The 20,204-nt window shown below is 39.1% G+C and overlaps 1 protein-coding gene across 5 annotated transcripts in view; it reads left to right on the top strand.

The window, feature by feature from the left end:
• Positions 1-20,204, top strand: part of KLHL32 (kelch like family member 32) — a 129,359-nt gene that overhangs the window by 25,998 nt on the left and 83,157 nt on the right. For 4 of the 5 annotated variants that reach the window (XM_056344370.1, XM_056344367.1, XM_056344368.1 and 1 more), the window contains exons 2-3: positions 4,973-5,061; positions 7,765-7,945. In XM_056344370.1, coding sequence (XP_056200345.1) covers positions 5,039-5,061; positions 7,765-7,945 — 204 coding nt within the window. In that variant the 5' untranslated portion in view covers positions 4,973-5,038. The remainder of the gene's footprint in view (positions 1-4,972; positions 5,062-7,764; positions 7,946-20,204) is intronic. The other variant, XM_056344369.1, reaches the window with a different exon arrangement.

Here is a 20,204-nt window from a genome sequence, read left to right as displayed (position 1 = left end):
TGATTTGTAATACACCTCCCTGCCCCTTAATCTACTCTGTATTCTATTGGCAAGTAGTTTCAAGAATTAATCAGAAATGCTTTATTTCCTGCAATTAATTTCTAAATAATACAAGGAAAAAAAAAAACCAAAATTGTGGGAAAAGGTGTAACTGAAATTGTTTCAATAGCTCATGTGCATTCTGTATAAACTTTGAATGTGGTATTGGCTCCTGAAGATTAAACTAATTTAAATGAATGAGATTTTATTTTCTGCCAGTAAATGTGTCCTTTTTCAGAATACACTGTCTAGAAATAAACTGCTTTGTCTACCATTTCCAAAACAATATTACGATCAACTAAACTAAAGGAAGAAATACTGCTTGCTTAAATAATATATTTTAATACTCTCTGAACTAATTCTTGAACTACATTACTAATTTAGATTAGAGAAGTATGCTGCATCCACCACATGCTGTTAGGCTAGAGTGGCACACTGTTCCAAGATTTCCTGAGAGAGTTAAACCCTTACTTTTGACTTGTGCTGCATCATAAGACTAAGACAAAAAATGACTAAGACATTTTGTGAGGCTGCCACAGAACAAAGCCTGCTTTGAAATATTAGTTGGACATAATTAGTTGCATAGAAAGTGTTATTTCTTTTGAATTTCCTCTCTTTGAAATCCCTACGTATACTGTGTTTTCATGGAAAACTACTGGTCCCCCCCATTCCCTGCCAAATTATTGTTATATTCTTTCAGCACTAACTAGACCATTACTGGTTTTTTTGTTTGCAAATTCTTAGTTTTTACACTTTTCTAGGATGTGAACAAACGAATGAAGCAATAAGAAAATAAAAGTTAGTTGTAAAATATAATGGGATCAGTGGTTAGTGATCTTCATCATAAACTTGTAAGAAGTGAATGTCTCAGACAAATAATATGCAAAACAAAAAAGTCTTAAATGCTAAATTTGCCATATCTCAAACCTAAGATCTAAGGAGTGTTTTTTGTCTGGCCTATATTTTTCCTTTTAATCTAGTGAAATACTTAGTTATGCTGGAGAACAGAAGGATTTAGGTGGAATTGAAGTTTTCCATTTAAACCAAAAGTCTTATCCTTAAATTTATAAACTAATCTTCTAAGCCGATTTAATTAAAGTAGTTAAATAGAAAGACAATAGTAGGTCTTAAACATTCTAATGCAAAGAGTTTCCTTATGTACCAATGACAGTTGACTTACAGGAAGATGCTGTGTCCAGCTATCTGAAACAGAGGGGAAAAAAGCTCTTGGTACAAACGATTTTTGGAATTGTCCTGGCACAGCACATCTGTGCAGCAGGTGGAAGTGCCCTTTTTTTTTTTTTTTCCCCCAAGGATAACTACATACATCAGAATTTCCAATGTTTAAAATTTTTGAGCTGCATTAATTCTGTATTGCTAAATAAAATTGGTGCGGTATTGATCAAATGATTTACACACTGTTATAGTACTCCTGTAAAAAAAGTGAGGCATGCTGCACTGGCACTTGGGAGGAGAAAGGATGTGTGGCAAAATTTAGGAAAGGTTGGTTTGTCTGGGTAAAACATTGAGGTCAATATGGGGCTGTTCTGATGTTCTGTTAATTCTTTTGATTTAAAGAACAAAGTCAGAATTTCTTAGTGACTAAGTATCCTTTATTGGCAGTGCTGGATGCATGGGGGATCCTTCCACCAAACGTGCATGTTTAAGGTTGCTAATCATTCCATATTTATACAATGAAATAATGATTATTCAACTAATATCTATACATATTCATTATCTAATCCCGCCTACCCTCGCTTCGTATGTTAATTAGCTTATCAGTCCTTCGTGCTTGTGCAAATTCTTCCAAGAATTGTGGGCAGGGGTCTCCGAGACGTGGGCAGTGGTCTCTAGGAGGAAGGCTGTAGGTCTTCCTCATGGTGTACTTTTCACCTTTTGCTCATTATGTGATGGTCTTGCACATTTGCAGTGTTCTTATCAGTCTGAGGTAATTTATGCCCTTGCTGGCCATCTGCTTTTCTTGCTTAATTATTTCTTTTACCCTTATCTGTCCTCTCCTGCTGAAGTGTTCTGCTAAAGTTTTAACATAGAAGGTCAGCAGATAGGCGGATGTCTAACAAAGGATAACAGAACAGACACCGAAGGTAGATGAGTAACATATGGTGGTACATGATATCTACAATTGTTACAGGGGCTAACAAGCATAATGGTTATTCTTTAATTCTATTCTAAAGTTCGTTCACACTACATCACTTTGAAGCATATGCTTTAGCTATTCTAGAAGCAGCAGGTTTCCCTCCAGGTCTTGGCCCTTCTGTTTGCTTTCACTGCTGCTTGGGTTTTTTTGTGGGCCAAAGAGTTTAGATCTCTTGAAAAGGTCAGAGAAAGATTGCATTTCTTCCCTGTCAGCTTCTAGCTGGTGAAGGATATCCTAACTGCAGTGAGCAACATCAGGACTTTTGGACACTTCTTGACTTAAAAAAATAGACAGATTGCAGAAGGTGAGGAAGAAAAAATTGGATCAAAGTTTCCTACTAGTGTTTATAAAAATGCGAACTGGGCTCTACTGTTTTCAGGGGAGTTTATCTTTACAAAAATGCTTCTTTCTACAGTGCCGTGATGAGTAGGAAGGAGGGTGGCCTGCTGAAACAAAGGTGATCTGATCAAGAAGTTTAACAGTTTATTGAGCTATATTTCTGGTCGTGCTGACTCTGGATCATGAGAGGGACAGAAATAAAGTCCTTAGTAGCCTGTGTGCACTCAAGGCCCCAGTTAGGCCCATGGTTTCATCTCGGTGGAAGCTTCTGACAGCACCTGGAATAGGGCATAATTTTAATTGAAAGCCAAACACCCCCACCCCCTGCCTTGTATTAAAGATGACTGCTTATTCAGGGGCACACTGAAAACCAGCAGAGAGGAAAAAGTTCTGTCACCTTAATCACTGTCGCCTTATTCAGGTACGAGGACAGCACTCAGAATCATTTAGGTTGCAAAAGACCTTTGAGATCACCAAGTCCAGCTGTTAACCCAGGACTGCCAAGTCCATTGCTAAACCATGTCCCTAAGCACTGCATACATGTTTTTTTTTCTAAACAACTCCAGGGATGATGACTCCACTGCTTCCCTGGGAAGCCAGTTCCAATGCTTGACAACCCTTTTGGGGAAGAATTTTTTCCGAATATCCAATCTAAACCTCCCCTGGCACAACTTGAGGCCATTTCCTCTTGTCCTGTCACTTGTTACTTGGGAGAAGAGACAGACACCCACCTGCCTACAGCCTCCTTTCACATAATTACAGAGGGCAATAAGATCCCCCCTGAATCACCTTTTCCACAGACTGAACTCCATTTTTCTCTGACATGCCTTATGACTTTCTCTAGACCCTTTGCCAGCTCTGTTGCCCTTCCCTGGACACGCTCCAGCACCTCTACATCCCTCCTGAAGTGAAGGGCCCAAACCTGAACCCAGGATTCAAGGTGCAGCCTCACCAGTGCCCAGTACAGGGGGACAGTCACTGCCCTGGTCCTGCTGGCCACACTGTGTCTGACACAAGCCATGATGCTGTCAGCCCCCTTGGACACCTGGGCACACTGCTGGCTCATGTTCAGCCGGCTGTCGACCAGCACCCCCAGGTCCTTTTCCACTAGGAAGCTTTCCAACCACTCTTCCCCAGATCTGTAATTGTTTGACAGCTTTGGGGAATAATTTCTCTGTTACAAGACCCTTTATCCTTTTTGATACAGAAGCAACTTTCAGTAAGTTATTAAGCAGCATAGATTAAATTATAAGGTAATTTTAACATTTAACCTTTTAAAAAAGCTACAGAGTTTCTAAAACTGATCATATAGCTTGTATGTACTGTACTGTTTGTATTTGCCAGAAGGTTTGTTTATAAAATCATATCATTTAGGTTGGAAAAGACCTTTAAGATTGAGTGCAACTGTTAACCTAGCACTGCCAAGTCCACAACTAAACATGTTCCTAAGTGCCACAGCTACACGTCTTCTAAATATCTCTAGGGATGGTGACTCCACCACTTCCCTGGGCAGCTGTTCCAATGGCTGACAACCCTTTTGGGGAAGAAATTTTCCTTAACATCTGATCCAAACCTTCCCTGGCACAAGTTGAGGCCCCTTTCCTCTTGTCCTATCACTTGTTACTTGGGAGAAGAGACTGACACCCAGTTTGCTACAACCTCCCTTTAGGTAGTTGTAGACAGCGATAAGGTCTCCCCTGAGTCTCCTTTTCTTCATGCTGAACCACCCCAGTTCCCTCGGCTGCTCCTCAGAAGACTTGTGCTCTAGATCCTTCACCGGCTTTGTTGCCCTTCTCCAGATTGACAGAGGTGCTTTGCCATAGCACTGATTAGTCAATTAGGAATGTTTCTCTGGGGGAAGTGGGGGCTGGCTTTTGGAGTATACAGTAAACCTATCTCCTCTCCCCTAACAAACTGTGTCTTTAGGAAAAATTAATACAGTCAAGGCATGAGTTTAAGTGTGTGGCAAAGCTCCTTGACCCTAGACAGGCCTATGAGATGATACTGTGAGAGACGTAAGATTTTTATAGCTGTGTGTTATTTCAGGGAAGTAAGCAAATACTGATAGATGCTTCTGGCCTACTCCTCAAATTGAGGGATTTTTGGGAAGATATTTCCCTCCTCACCACTCTTTCACTTCCATTGAAATATGTGTTCCTTACTTTGCAGAGAGGAGACATGCCTTAAGAGCAGTAGATGCAGGAGGTTCAGATGGTAGGGTGGGAATTTCTAGAAAAGACTAGAGGAAAGGCTACTTTCAGACTGTACTGTATCTAGGCAATGAAATTTCACATGCACCTAATCTATATGGTATGTCTTTCTGTAATAGAAAAATTGAAGCAAGTTGCTTTTGATTACACGTCCTGAAAGTATTGATTAAGGCTGAGGCTGTGTATGCTTTGAATTTTAATGTTCCTCTCCTTTCTCTCTTTCCAGCTGGAATGCTTGCTGCTTTCCCTACAGGATTATAAACTTTGACATTCATAAGAGGAAAACTGAAAGATGCCTTCTGAGAGGTGCTTGAGGTATAGTACTTGGTGGCACGTAGGAAGTCATCTACATTTAGGATGATGTTTACCAAGTCATGTAATGGACAGTAGAAAAGTGAAACTAATATTTTTGTTCGTTAAGTAGGAATTCACATTATTAAATATATATCCCTGTCATAATCTGCAAAAATACTACTTTCTTGTTGCCCCTTACCTCTGGCAAAGAGAAGCAGTCCAGGGATTGATTTGAGCCCACAGTCTCTTTATATATGATCTTGTTTATGGCTTTGTCTATACTCTGAATTTGTGATTGTGGCTGCAACTGGCATTTTACATTCATGCATTTGAATTGGTGGCTGGCGATCATTTTTAGTGTGTGTAGTGTTCCACTATTCAGGACATACATTGCTCTTCCAGTTCTTTGAAATGGCTCAAAGCATTCTCTCCAAACTCAGCTTCCTGCCTTCCAGAATCTCCCATTCTGTCTCTTCCACTCTTACAGAGTCTTAATCATCTATATGTACTTGCTGTTGTAGCCTTTCTCACTTACTTGTATTGCCCATTGTCTCACTGGAAAATTTGACATTTATAATTTAATTAGTTTCAGGGGGCACTTTCAGGCAGAACACTCAGCAGAATTTGTTAATCTAGTTGCTTTTCTGCAGAACCTTGCACTGCTCTGATATGCTGGCAGTTGTTCTGTTTCACTGTTCATCTGGGAGCTTAGAGATCTACCTGGTATTACTGGGACATTGTATCATTCCAGTTCTGTTCCTCTTTCGGTGCCATGCTTCTGTAGCAGAAGAGAATCAGGAATTCCTTGCACTTTATAGCTTTTGAGTTTATCAACTGACAATATCACTACAAAGTGGCCATGTTATGTTTAATGAATCAGTGCTATTTCATTCATAAATTCCAGTTAATTTGCCTTGCATGTGTATACATTCTTCATATATTGTTAATACAAGGGTTACAGGCAATTGATTTTCCACTTTGGTCATTGACTTGAAAAAAAGATTATGATAGAGCTCAATTTAAAACTACAGATGCCTGATTTTATGTATGTGTGTATGCATATGTGTATATATGATTTCCCCACAAAAATTACCCTTGTACCTTGTCTCTCCAATCTGTTTTCTATTGGGTATAATAGTCCTTTTCTTGTGGAAAAGGACTTTCATCTCTGGGTGATGGTGAAAAAAGCAAGAGGAATGAAGTCTTGGTTCACAACATGGGAAAAGAGCCTAATAAAGAAGGGGGGTGGGTGGGGGTGGGGGGTTTGGAAGAAACAATCTCTACGTATAATTAGCTTATTATACTTGCACTAGTTTGATTCAGTCACTTTGCTATAGAAATTATGGAAGGGAAATAATTGTTAGAAATAATTCCCTTCTATTTTAACAAGTTATATTTCTTGATAATTGTCATTTAAAGTATCAATGGGGTTCCACAAACAGAACGGGTGAAGGAAAAAAATAATTTGAATGAATAATTTTGAAATGTATGTAGGGTATGTCCATGTGTGAAACCTAAACTATTAGGCAGGGGGTGAAGTTCAGATACAGGTTATTCCTGTGTAATTCCGCTTCGGCCATCCTTCTAGAAGTAATGTCTTAGTTCTTGACTTATTTAAAGATTAGGTTGGATCAGAGCAAACAGTCTGCAAGAGAGGTCTGCATTAGTATTACAGATACTACAGAGGTGCAGGAGTGGGATAGGCAATACAGAGTGTGTGTGTTGATGGGAAAGGAGAATATAGCAGCCACATTAGCTGCTGCATAACGTGTATGGAGTGAATTACGTGATGGTATTGGAAAGGTGATAGTTTATTTACCTTTTAATCAGTAAAACCCCAAAATTATACCTTCACTTTGATTTATTCAGGAATGACTCTCTGCAAACTCACCTTCTATAAAGACGTGGATTCTCAGGCAATATAAATTGGTGTAGTCTCACAGATTTCAGATAAACTTCATTGTGTTGTGCCAAAGAGGATTTGCAGATTTGTTTGTTTTATTTCCATTTATGTCAACAGTTACATTGTATGTTCCTTCTGCTGTAGAAAAGGAAGCTGCGATCAGCCAGTCTTAGGCTGCATGACATGGAAATCTTGTATGCATACAAGGAGATATTCAGAGGTGGTGGAAGGCCTCAGTATTTTAAAAACAAGCAAACATCCTCCCCTGGCCAATACAAAACAAACAAACCAAAAAAATCCCACAACACTTCATAAATATGAATGATTTGAAATGGTCTGAAAACATTTAGTAGTGCAGTATCAGACTTAAACAGGCCACCTGACACCATGAGTCTTCACTCTTTTTAGTAGGACTAGTTACATACATATATATATGCATACTCCTTTCTAATAATGAAGTTTGAGCACACTTAGAAGTTTTCTGTTGCTCAGGGACCCAGGCCCTTTATTCTTCTCCCTTAATGCTAACATGATGGTTAGTTAAGTCCAGCTGACTTCCAGTGCAGCAAATGAAAATCAGAACAGCTGAAGTTTTTAAATTTGAGTATATAATCAGGTTTCATAATACTTTTTTATATTGAGCTTTTCTTGTGATGTCTATACCATGTAAATATTTTTGCATGACAGGGTTCATGGTGCTTTTTGCTTTCCAAGAATTGTTAAATAATCTTGTCTCAGAAGAAGTTTGTCTATATTTCTGACAGAATCTGCTAGTTTCCTACGGTTTTTTTGATAAAAAACTTTCCCCTTTCCTCTCTCAGTGTTCAGGAAATGCTGACAGGTCAGAGGCTTTGTCAGTCCAGCTCCCATAATGATGCTGTCCTGGCAGCCCTGAACCAACAAAGAAGTGATGGCATACTTTGTGATATCACCCTTATTGCTGAAGAACAGAAATTCCATGCGCATAAAGCAGTTCTGGCAGCCTGCAGTGACTACTTCAGAGTAAGTCCAAAGATTTTTATTTTTTTTTCTTATAATAATATTAAAAATTACCCTGGGGGTGGGAAGGCAGGGATAGGTATAGATATCATACTGAACAAGCTTTAAATTTGAGCCTATATAAAATTCAGGATTATTGCACATTCAGTAGTGTATGCAACTTTAAATATCTACATGCATGTCATAGGAAAGAAATGTTAAGAACTTAATAATTTTTTTTATCGATATTTATGAGTAGTCTACCCCCCCACAGAGATAGGCAGTACACATCTGTCTATGAATCTTATGTCCCAGTAAATCAAGTGGAACATTTTTTTGTAGAACCCAGATGTTTGAGACAGCTGTGATTAGAGCATGGAAGAATGGGGAGAACAAATTTAATAAATGCAGTTTAAGTCAGCTTGAGAGTGGATTTTTGTAGGGGTGTAAATGCTTACTTTCAAAGAGGAGATCATAGTAAATTTTTAAGCATAATAAAACTTACTTTCAGAAACAAGCGTTTCTGAAATGTAAAGATTAAAATATTCCCTGGGAAATCTAATTCAGACACTTAGCATGGAAAATTGAACCCAGGTGCTAAAATCGGAGTAACTGAAAAGTTGAGTTTTCTAATAGGACGAACATTCTTCATATGAAGGAATTTTACTAGCCTGCATTATAATATACCTGTTCAAAATGTTGGACTGACTATAGAATCATAGAATGTTTGGGGTTGGAAAGGATCTTAAGGATTATCTAGTTTCAAGCCCCCTGCCATGGGCAGGGACACCTTCCTCTAGAGCAGGTTGCTCAAAGCCCCATCCAGCCTACCCTAGTCTCGCACCTCGGGAGAAATAACCCCATACACCAGTACAGGCTGGGAGCTGACCTGCTGGAAGGCAGCTCTGAGGAGAAGCACCTGGGAGTTCTGGGGGACAGCAAGCTGCCCACGAGCCAGCAGTGTGTCCTGGTGGCCAAGAAGGCAAATGGGATCATCCTGGGGTGCATTAGGAGGAGCGTGGCCAGCAGGTCGAGGGAGGTGATCCTCGCCCTCTGCTCTGCCCTGGTGAGGCCACATCTGGAGTCCTCTGTGTCCAGCCCTGGGCTCCCCAGTTCGAGAGAGACAGGGAACTGCTGGAGAGGGTTCAGCAGAGGGCTATGAAGATGACGAGGGGACTGGAACATCTCCCTTGTGAAGAAAAGCTGAGAGATCTGGAGTTGTTGAGGCTGGAGAAGACTGGGAGGGGATCTGATCAATTTCTACGAATATCTTGACTGTCAAGAGGATGGGGCCAGGCTGTTTTCAGTGGTGCCCAGTGACAGGACAAGGGGCAACGGGCACAGACTGCAACACAGGAATTTCCACCTGAATGTGAGGAAAAACTTCTTTCTTTACTTTCGAGGGTGGCAGAGCCCTGGAACAGGCTGCCCAGAGAGGCTGGGGAGTCTCCTTTGGAGACATTCAAAAGCTGCCTGGACATGATTCTGTGCAACCTGCTCTAGACGAATGTGCTTTAGCAGCCATTTGGACTAGGTGATCTCCAGAGGTCCCTTCCAACCGTGACCATTCTGTGACTTCCAGGGCTGGAGTATCCACAGCGTCTTTAGGCAATATTCCAGTGCCTCACTACCCTCATAGTGAAGATTTTTTCCTTATATCTGATCTAAATCTTATGCTCTTTCAGCTTAAAGTCGTTACCCCTTGTCCCTACCACTACATGCCCTTGTAAAAAGTCCCTCTCCAGCTTTCTCAGATGCCCCCTTCAGGTACGGGAAGGCTGCTAGAAGGTCTTCTCAGAGCCTTCTCTTCTCCAGGCTGAACAGCCCCAGCTCTCTCAGCCTGTCTTCATAGGAGAGGTGCTCCAGCCCTCTGATTGTCTTTGTGGCTCTCCTCAGACTCACTCCAACAGGTCCATGTCCTCCTTATGCTGGGAGCCCCAGAGCTGGATGCAGCACTGCAGGTGGGGTCTCATGAGACTGGAGCAGAGGGGCAGAATCACCTCCCTCAACCTACTGGTCACACTTCTTCTGATGCAGCCTGGGATACAGTTCGCTTTCTGGGCTGCAAATGCGTGTTGCCAGGTCATAATGAGCTTCTCATCAACAAACAGCTGGGTTTATGTGTGAGTCATCCTGTTGTTATTCAGAGACTAAAGCTAAAATTAATTTAAGGATCTGTTTTCTTTAACAAAGTAAGTTTATTTAATATTTTGCCTACACTGTAGTTGTAGTGCTATGAATTTCTTCATGGTGACCTTTTTGTTTTGTTACAGTAGTAACAGGATGTATGACAACTGTTCTAAATCCTTAATTACCTGAGCAGAATTTTTTCTTTCTGTCAACTCTCTCTTTTGGTTAGAATTGAGACTTAATTTATTCTGTGTATTTAATTTATTCTGTTAACCTTGATGTAACTTTCACTGTGATGATGTTGAGGCAATTGATTGCTCATTTTTTGAGCTTGCCTGCATGCTTCTGTGTTCCGCTACTGCAGACTTCGTACTGCCGTAGCTGCTGATGTTGCTTTGTCATGATGCCCTGGCCTGCTGTAACACAGATTGCTTACCTCTTTTTTTCCTTTTACCCCAGTACACAGAGAGGGATTTTGGAGCTCTCTAGCTTTAGCAAGTGCTATATATATTTGATGATGATAGATATACTACAGGGCTACTTTTCTGGTTTGACTGAAATATTTTAATGAGTGCCATATCATTCCTCTGCACCTATGACACATATTCTTTCCGGAGCTCATTGTACCCTGTGCACAGAAACATCATATAGCAGGCAGCTATACCCAGTGTTCCAAGCCAGTGTGGTAGGAACAGCTTCTGCCTTGGTCACTTATTGATTGACCTTGAGATCTGGGGCACTGTGCCTCACCCTGTTATTTCCAATTGAGTTACTAGGTATTTTGTGGACAGTTATTGCAAATTAAAATCTTAATGCCCTGCAGAAAAGAAAACAGCCTTAAAATAGATGAAATTACTATGTAAATATTTTCTATTAAAAAAAGTACTGAGAGAATGATCTATACAACATTTAGTAATTTGATCGGCCTCAAAATTGTTATAATTTGGTAGGACATATTCTTCAGACTTTAGATATCAGCTATAAATATGGAACTGGGGCTTTCTGAAATCAGCCAGACAGTTTCTATTATTAATGGACAAAAAGCTTTATTCAAAAATTGTGAAATGAGATTTATGTTCTGTAGGAAGGTGGCAAAAAAAAAGGTAGTATACACTATGTTCCTGATTCTAATAATTTAGAAAAAGCAAGAGTTGATTAAAAAGTAATAATGTTCTGTATTGGAAATGAGATTAATAATGTTTGTATATCTAGGGGGATTTTGCCTAATTTGAGCTACCAGAGTATTCATTTTCTAAGATTTAGGAGAATGACGCCAAGCTTCATTCAGAGTCAGTGAAGAGAAACAGGCATTTCCAGGGGATGATAAAGGAGGATAGAAGATTTATTTAGAATGAAATGAATGACCATCTGGAAGTGCCAGATTTCTCTCCACGCATCCTGAAGCCTAGACTCACGTGCTTCAAACTTAGCTGTTAATATAACATACGTTGATTTCTACCCTTAATTTTTCCTGGATTTTTTTGGAGGAATTCTTGGATGAACCCTGAAGTTATTTATGAAGAAGTCATTGCCATGGGAAACTTACTTTTCACTAATTTTTGTGAAGGTAAAAGAGCAGGACTGTGGTGAACAGGATTTTGGGAACATCAGATGTTGGAGTTGCCTTGAATAAAACTGAGATGACACCACTATCTATCAGTGTGACACGAAGGACTTGCCTACCATAGCTTCTGGTTTCTATGGCTCATAGATTTGATTAATATACCAGCCTACATTCAGCTGTATTTGGAGAGGCTGTCGTCCAATTCTTATGATCTCACAGATTACTCCAGAAATATGTTCAGTTCTACACAGGGCTCTATCAGAATGAGTCAGCATGATTTTTTTTGTTTAGGGTTTTTTCTTCCCTTTTTTTTTTTTCCCCACTCACGTAAAACAGCTTGTACAAGAGACTGGATATTTGCTTTCTGCAGAGCCCTGTTACGGTTTTCTACATTTTCTGTGTCTACTTCGATTTAGATGGAGCTACTTCTGAAACTGTAGTGTTTTCTTGATGAGAATATCAAGTCAGCTGAGCAGCATGTTGTTTTTTTTTTTTAAATTGCCACTTATTTCTTTTACTGCAAAGAAACATTTGTTAACACTTTAGAAGGGTAACTAAATGTGTGTCATGTTACAGACTGAGGGAATCGCAGCCATTGCATGTGGAAGAGTGGAGAAGGTCAAGCAGAGGGTTTCCTTATCAATTTTTCTTTGAGGTTATAGTCTGCAGTAAAAATCTTCCTTTGCTTTTTTAAGACAAACTGGAAGACCTGAGCTTCAGCAACATACTAAGGGCCAGCCTTTCAGGCTAACAGCCTGCAATCTCTCCTTCCAGGTGGTATAGTTAGTCTTATAGTTCCAGCTGTGTAGAAACACTGGAATTTAAATCCTAAGCATAGCATCTGATTTGGGAGTTTGTTACACCAAAATGTTGTGGATTTTTTCTTTAAGAAAACTTCTTAAGAAATTGCATAGACAGGCTGCATTAAAAATACAAAGTTAAACTGTAAGATCAGACACTTGAAAATTAGAGTTTTCAATTCGTTTTCTGTTCAGTATCTCCTGTAGGACCTTTTCTTTCAAAATGAGTTAAGGAATACAGTAGTTAGCTCCATACCCTAAAAGACTCATATCAAGAATAGTAAACATATGTGTATTTTTATGTATTCATTTTTAAGCAACAAATGGCATTTTAGGTGAACTTTTCCATATGACATGCTGTAATTTGTTATTTTTTTCAGTCCATTGCAGTAAGACAAGGCGGTTGAGTTAGTATGTGTGCATTGCGATAACTCTAGCATGCTAAGTCATTTCCAATTAAAAGATTCTTTTTCTTTTTTCCCCTCTGGGAGCAAAATGAAATGTTACTGCATGACTTCATTAGTAGGCATTTACAGTGTTGGCAGGTGATTATATAACCTCAGGATTTTCTTGTACAAAATGCATTGGTTTTCCAGTCAGAGCAACTCTTATTATTTTTCATTTGAGTGGGTTTATAGTCGCAGGACTTTCATCTTTCTCAAAAAGATGCAGATTTTTCATGTAATCGGGATTAACAAAATTGTATTACTTAACTAGAATAGATTTTAAGATGTAAATAATATTCAAACTTTTTTGACAATAAGCCCGCTCAATTCTTAGAAGAATCTTCTCTGAAATGAACTAGTAGATACAAAGTCTGTATGCAAAATTAGTACTTAGAACTGTCACAGTTGATTCTTAAGCAGTTTCTTTTAAGGTTTTTCTGTGCTGCCTTTCTTCCATGTCAACAGATAGTTTCTTCCTGTGTACATAACATCACTGATTGTTCATATTTTGCAATATATTGCACTGTTTCTTGATAAGGTTGGTTAATTTTTATAAACAAATCCCTGAGGTATGAAAGACTGTATGATGTAAATAGCTTTTGAGGTCTTGTTACACGAATCATAGAGGAAAAGGCTCTCCCTAACATGACTTAGGGATAGATCTAAGGACCTGGTTCTGAGAAATCAGAATTACCTGCTGCTTTTGCAGTACAATGTGATTTTGTTTTCAGTATTCTACCATCGATGTATGTGTACCAAACAAACGATATTTTCCTTGCTATTGTACCCTGGAAGTGATGGTGCTACTTGTCTTTTCACATAACACTTAAAAATAGTAGCTCTTTCCATTGGCCCAGATCAGCAATATTCTTCTTGTAATACTTAACCATTACTGAGACTTTTGTGTCAAAGGAGGCTCTTACCTTCACTTCTAGCTTCCTGTGTAGGTTGAGAAATACGTCCTCTTCTTGTCTGTCTAAACTTCTCCTGGGATCATTTTAATTTCATTTTTTCAGTTGGAAATTACTATATATTTGAGAAACTAAGCTATTTCATCTGTATTAATTGCCTAACACAGCTTTGGTAGATCTTGGTCACATAGCTTCACTGTGTCATCTAACACTGTTTCTAAACTAATGCTTTTAAAATTTTTTCCAAGCATGTAGAATCATTGTTTTTGTTAAATGTTCTATATACTTTTTTCCTTTAATAATTACTGCAGGTTCTTCAACTCAAATAATTCGAAGTATAACCTTCATAAGGATATTACCTGCTTGTAATAATTACCGAGCAGGTAACTTGAAGTGAATGCCTGTATGCTTGTTGTATACCTGCAGCTTGCATCCAAAAGCAGTGTTCTAATGAATTTGAAACCTGAAGTTCTAAGTTAGACCAACCTTTGTGAACAAGATAACAAAGGGAAGGAAATGCAATTAACAACAGATTCTGCTTCATTCGATGGAACTGGTTGGCTCTGTTCAACTGCATCTCCTTCTTGTAAATAAGCTATTGTAAGTAGAATTAAAAAATGGAGATCAATATTTGGAATGGACTTTGGGTTTCTTGAGTTCTGAGCAACTCGGGCAAGTGAGGCAGTGCCAAATGCTCTCTTAAACAGTTTGTGAATATAAAGGCAACAGAAGTTTACTGTGGAGGAAAAGCCTCCAAAAGAAAATAATTAATTATTGTATATCAGACAATGTTATCTTAATTAATGCTACTGAAACATTTATATTTTTTCATTATGTAACACACATAGTTGCTTGCCACTAGGATATGTTAATAACCCACAGCTGTCCTTTATTGGCCTCCTCTGTACAAGAGAGATGTGGACATACTGGAGAGAGTCCAGTGAAGGGCTGTGAAGGTGATTGTGGAACTGGAGTTTCTTTCCTGTGAGGAAAGCCTGAGAGAGCTGGGACTGTTTAGCCCAGAGCAGAAAAGGCTCAGGGGGATCTTGCCATTGTGTACAAACACCTGAAGGGAGAGTGCAAAGAGGACAGAGACAGGCTCTTTTCAGTGGTGCCCAGTGTCAGGACAAGGGCAGTGGGCACAAATGGAAACACTGGAGGTTTCCTCTGAATTTCAGGGTAATGCTTTTTTTCCCCCTAGAGGGTGACTGAGCACTGGCACAGGTTCCCCAGGGAGGTTGTGGAGTCTCCATCCATGGAGTTATCCAGAAGCTGTCTAGACACAGTCCTGGGCTCTGCTAGAGCAGGGGATTGGACAAGATGACTTCGGGGTCCCTTCCAGTGGCAACTGTTCTATGATTCATAGTGGAGCTAAAACAATAAAGACAGTATTTCTAGAACATTTTAGTTAAACTGAAGGTTTGCTTTTTTGTTAAGGAACTAAAAATGTAGGTGTAACTGATGTTGCATAAATGTGGTCTGTAGCGGAAATGATTATGTCTCCCCCTTCCCCATTCATACTCTTTTTGTGAAACCTAGCATTTTAGGATTGACCAACGACTTGGGAAGTGCAAAAATCTGGTAAATCTGAGCCAACACTATTTTTCACCAACTCCTGAAGGCATATCTAGTACAGACTTGTTTGGGACAGTACAGGCTGAAATCCAGCATACCTCTAAGAATAGTAGGATAATACCACGAGGATAGTATGTGGTGCTTCCAGACTATGCAGACTCGTAATGGGCTTGGGAGAAATCTGTGCACTGCTTGTAATGATTTATGAAAGAAGGCCGAGAAAAGGAAGCGTATTTGTGAGCCTGACTCTTAGTACAAAAGTCCTCCTCTGATGCTCAAGCTAGAAAGCTAGTCTGTTAGTTGTTCAGAAGCAGTCATACCTATCCATGTATGGCCTGTGGCTGGAGGAGGACTGCAGGTACAACTACAGTTTGTTTTGAGATCTGACACATCCATTAACAGATCGACTACAGGATGCAGATCTACAATTGTAGAGATGTGAGATGACTATCCTAGAGGTGGCAAACCATGCATCTGGTTATGTTGCATCCTTTCCCTTCTTATCTTTGTTTTCGCTGATAAGTTACGTGAAAATTGAAACACTTTCCATGAAATACCTAGCTGGTTTTCTGCCCTCATCATGATTTATGCACAACTAGTAATACCACAGCTATATGGCATCTCTCATACATCCTTGTCATCTTCTTACTCTTAACATTCTTCCCCACAGGCTGAGAAGCCTCAAGACTTTTGACCAATTTATTTCTTGTCTTTGCTGTACTAATTCATATTGTGTTGTGCCATACTCCATTATCCCCTGACTCAGAAGCTGTTCCCAGCCGCCTTACAAAATGATAGAGTAGTCTCATTACTGTCACACCAGAGGTTTTCTTGTTGAAGAACATTGATAAAGGTGTTTCTTTTAAATGTGCTTAATATTGAGATAAAACTATTCCCCCCACAACTTTTTTAATCTCTTTGGGGTTTTTTAATGCATTCTTCCTATGTAAGGAAACTAACTGCAAACTTGGGAAGGAACATAATCTTAGTAGTGGTTCCAGGCTTGCAGCTATTCACCTTGTGATGTTCACTATGATACAGTAATACTGTAAGAAATCTAAAGACAATTTCAGCACACTGTTTAGCCAAATGCAGCACAATACACATAGTTCTGAGTGACACCAACAATGCAGAAGGTATTTGAAGATTCATAGTAGTGTTGGGTGTTGTGAACACGTTACTTATACACTGTTGAGAAATGAGAACTCAGTGCTGCTTGCTTCTTGTTAGGAAAAAAAAAACGCCTAAAATGAGGAGTCCTGGAAAAAAAATTTTGAGAAGTTCTATTCCTTGCACAATATAATGGTTTAAATACAAACCAGAGTTTTGTTAATATTTATTCAGCAATGCAGTTACAATTGAATGTCAAGAAAACAGCACTTCACTTAAAATATTGTTTGATACAGACATTGTTAATAATTTTACTAAGTTTAATCAAGTTGTTGGAAGTAATGTAGCATGGGCAAATGTGAAGTAGCTTGTACAATATTTATCTGAACAAACCAGATTTTTTTACTTCTGAAGTATACATAAAAATGATTTTCAAATGTTTTCAAGCTTTATTTATAAATATTTTAATATTCTTTCAAAGTGGACAAAGTAAGGGAGGGTGTCTGGTCATCCTTATCTTTGCAATTAACAGGTTTTTATTCTGTGAAGCTCTGAAGCAGTTTTCCTTTGCTGCAGACAGAATTCCTACAGCTCAGCAATGTGGTTGCTGTTAGAAACATTTACAAGAATCTTCTCTTTTCTGAATTCTGTTTTCAGATTCCCAACAGTTATTATGCTGTCAGGGTAAATATGTTTCTGTTGCAATTCTCATACTACGTAAATGAGTTAATTGCAATTTTTCCACTGCTGGATGGTAGACAGTATGGTGTCTTATTCTCTGAGTTCTCCTCTTGATTATTTTTTTCACTTTTATTTTTTTGAAGTCCCTTTGTGGTGAGTGCACCACGAGTAAGTGTGGCAAAATCAAATCTGCGGTTAGTGAGATAGGTCAAGGAGACTGTGGCTCATTGTTTCAAATTAACTCTGTTATAACAACATGTGGTGTTTGGTTGCTACTCAGTTGATGCATTTGCTTGATTTAAAAGCAGGACAGAAAGGAGTCATTGCAGTTGTGTTGCTGTAATTACCAGCTTTCTTTACCATTATCTTTCCTTGCTTTACCTCAGTTCAACTTCTCAGTGCTGCTATAGCAAGTGTTCTGAAGCTGGGCTGTGTGTGCTCAGCTGCAATTTCTGCGTTGCTAAGTGTCTGACCATGGAAAACCAATTTATTGGGGCAGGTCTGTGGTAGAAAAGTGTTTTCTTCTCAGTCTATAGTTTGGTGAAGAAGTCTTGTATTTTAGAACATTGTTGGATGCAGTAGACGGTCTTCTGTATTTTTCAGTCTCCATTGGTATATTCCTACACAACCTCAGGAGAAGTTAAACCTATTATTCTGTGGGTGTAGTGAAGCTGAAAACACCTGAGTGCATTATTTGGGCAGTGTGTTACTTGTAGCTTCAGTGACTAGGACCCATGTACCATTTTAATAATATGAGAAGTATCCAAAGAAAAAGGCAAGACTGCTGAAGAGCTGAAAACACAATCCACATGTTGCACTTGTACATATAGCTGATATTAGGATGTTTTAACACTATTGAAATAACTGTTTTTCTCTTGGATGCTCCCTCAGGGTTTCTTCTATTCCTCATTTGAATAAGAAGCTGCCTGTCACAATGCACATACTTTTAACTTTTGTGTTGCACATCAGACTTGTTGGGAGTTCAGACGAAAGTACCTTTCTTTAAACAAATTCTTCAATTGCTTCATTGTCAATAGTGCCATTTTTAAAAACCCTGTTAATAACTTCATTTTAGTAGACTGAAATGTGATATTGGCTAGTTGAATTCACATCACTGTAGGCCTTCATCTACTAAAAAGTTGGATTTAAGCAGTGGAACCTCTACATTTGACTTTCCTGAACAGCTTTGTAAAATGCTGCTGGTTGCTTATCTTTGGCAGGAGTTCACCTGCCTAAGTCAACCTGTTTTCAAACTTAGTTGTCTAAAACTTACCTAAGTACAAATCCAGTTACTGGATGACCTAATGCGAAAGTGACAAATGAATTAAAATGCCTCTCGATCTACTATTTAATAGGTAGTGCCCCAAAAGAGGGAGATGCCCTTAAGAGCATTGGATGAGAACATAAGAATCACCACACTGTTGGATCATTGGCTCGTTCCTTTAGCAGGAGCTGTGATGCCTTGGGAAAAAGAGTAAATCCAGGCTGAGTGTACGTGGTGTGTCTCTGAGCTCGGGGGCGTTTCCTGAGCAGGGTGTAATTCCTGCCTATTCAGCAGTCCCAAACAGGGGGCTCATCTAAGCTTTTATCCTCTCTCCCATTGAGCCTGTATAACTTATCTCATCCACTGTGTTCTCTAACAAGGTGGCCCACTGCCCCTTGTGTGAAGAACATGGGTTTTGTTTGTTCTGATTCTGACTTCCACCAGTTTCCCTTGACTTGTTGTAGTTCTTCTATTGGAAAAGACAACAAGCCATCAGTTCATAGGTGTTCTTCTCATGACACTCAATCAACTCTTTTACAGGCTGGAAATTTCTGACTTACTCAGATGTTACTCAAATTGAAGCTGTTCCATGTGCTTGATGATGCTTTTTGCCTTTCTCCGAAACTTGTACAGCTCTAGTATATCTTTTATGAGATGAGGGTAAGAGAATTGCGTGCAGCAGTAGGCAAAGCATAGATTTATGCATGGGCATAGGATTGATTTCTGTTTTGTTTTCTGTTGCCTAATGATTTATAAGTTTTGATTACTTTTTTTTTGTTATTGCTGAGCACAGGGATGGCTTTTCATGAAACTGTCATATGCTAATTTTATAGCTGCCATTTTGAAACCAACTGCTCATTTCATACAATCCTTTTACAGTTTATCATGTTTTGCCCATGTCTTTACCACCTTGAATAGTGTTGCCTCAATGGACTTTTTAGCTTTACTGCTCTTGCAGTCCTTCTGGTCATTCCAGATCTTCTCTGGGCATGTTAAACAGCCCAGACTGAGGTCCTCCACTGGAATCATCACTCACTGTGAAAACCGGACTGCTTCTTCCTTATTCACCGGTTTATGTATTCAGTTGTTTAACTACCCTTGCTTCTGTGTTCTCTCTTGCCTAGTTTGCCTTCAAAGCCTTTGAAAGCCTTTATCAAATGCTTTTTGTGAATCCACTTTGTGGAAAAGTGATGATTAGAGCTCAGCATAACATACTTTTTACCAGTAGGCGCAGCAATTACTGTCATATGCGTAAAACATACACTGTTTCCATGTATAAAACCAGCTTTATATTTGTGCATGTGTGCAAAAATCAAATTACCATCTTCTTAAACATGTGGAGCTTTCTCAGCTACTGATGAAAGAATCTGGCCTTCTAAGGTCATAGGGTATCAGCTATACAAATAGGTAATAAATGTACAGAAAACCCATTTGAAATGAAAGTTACTAAATATTAGGACATCTTATGAAATGTCCAACTGTATTTTCAGAAGCTCTCATACCTGGCACTTAAGGATCTACCTTGCCAGTGCCAGAGTTAATTTCAAGCATGAAGGAGTAGGTGTCAAACCTATAGAATTTAAGAGAATAAATAGATGTCATCGTGGTCTGTTAGTTTGGAGGGTGGTGGTTTGTTGGAGATGAAGAAAGAGGCAGAGGATAAATGAGCACACTCAGATGTCGACTGCTAAAAATAAAATGAGATGATTTTTATAGAGGCATCTGTTTCAGAGGAGATAGCTGATGGATGGCAGAGCTCAGCTGATGATGAAAGCTACTATGACAAATGACTACAATATTAA

Source organism: Falco biarmicus, chromosome 6 (assembly GCF_023638135.1).
Source record: "Falco biarmicus isolate bFalBia1 chromosome 6, bFalBia1.pri, whole genome shotgun sequence".
Classification (NCBI taxonomy): domain Eukaryota; kingdom Metazoa; phylum Chordata; class Aves; order Falconiformes; family Falconidae; genus Falco; species Falco biarmicus.
This window is presented reverse-complemented; position numbering and strand designations above follow the sequence as displayed.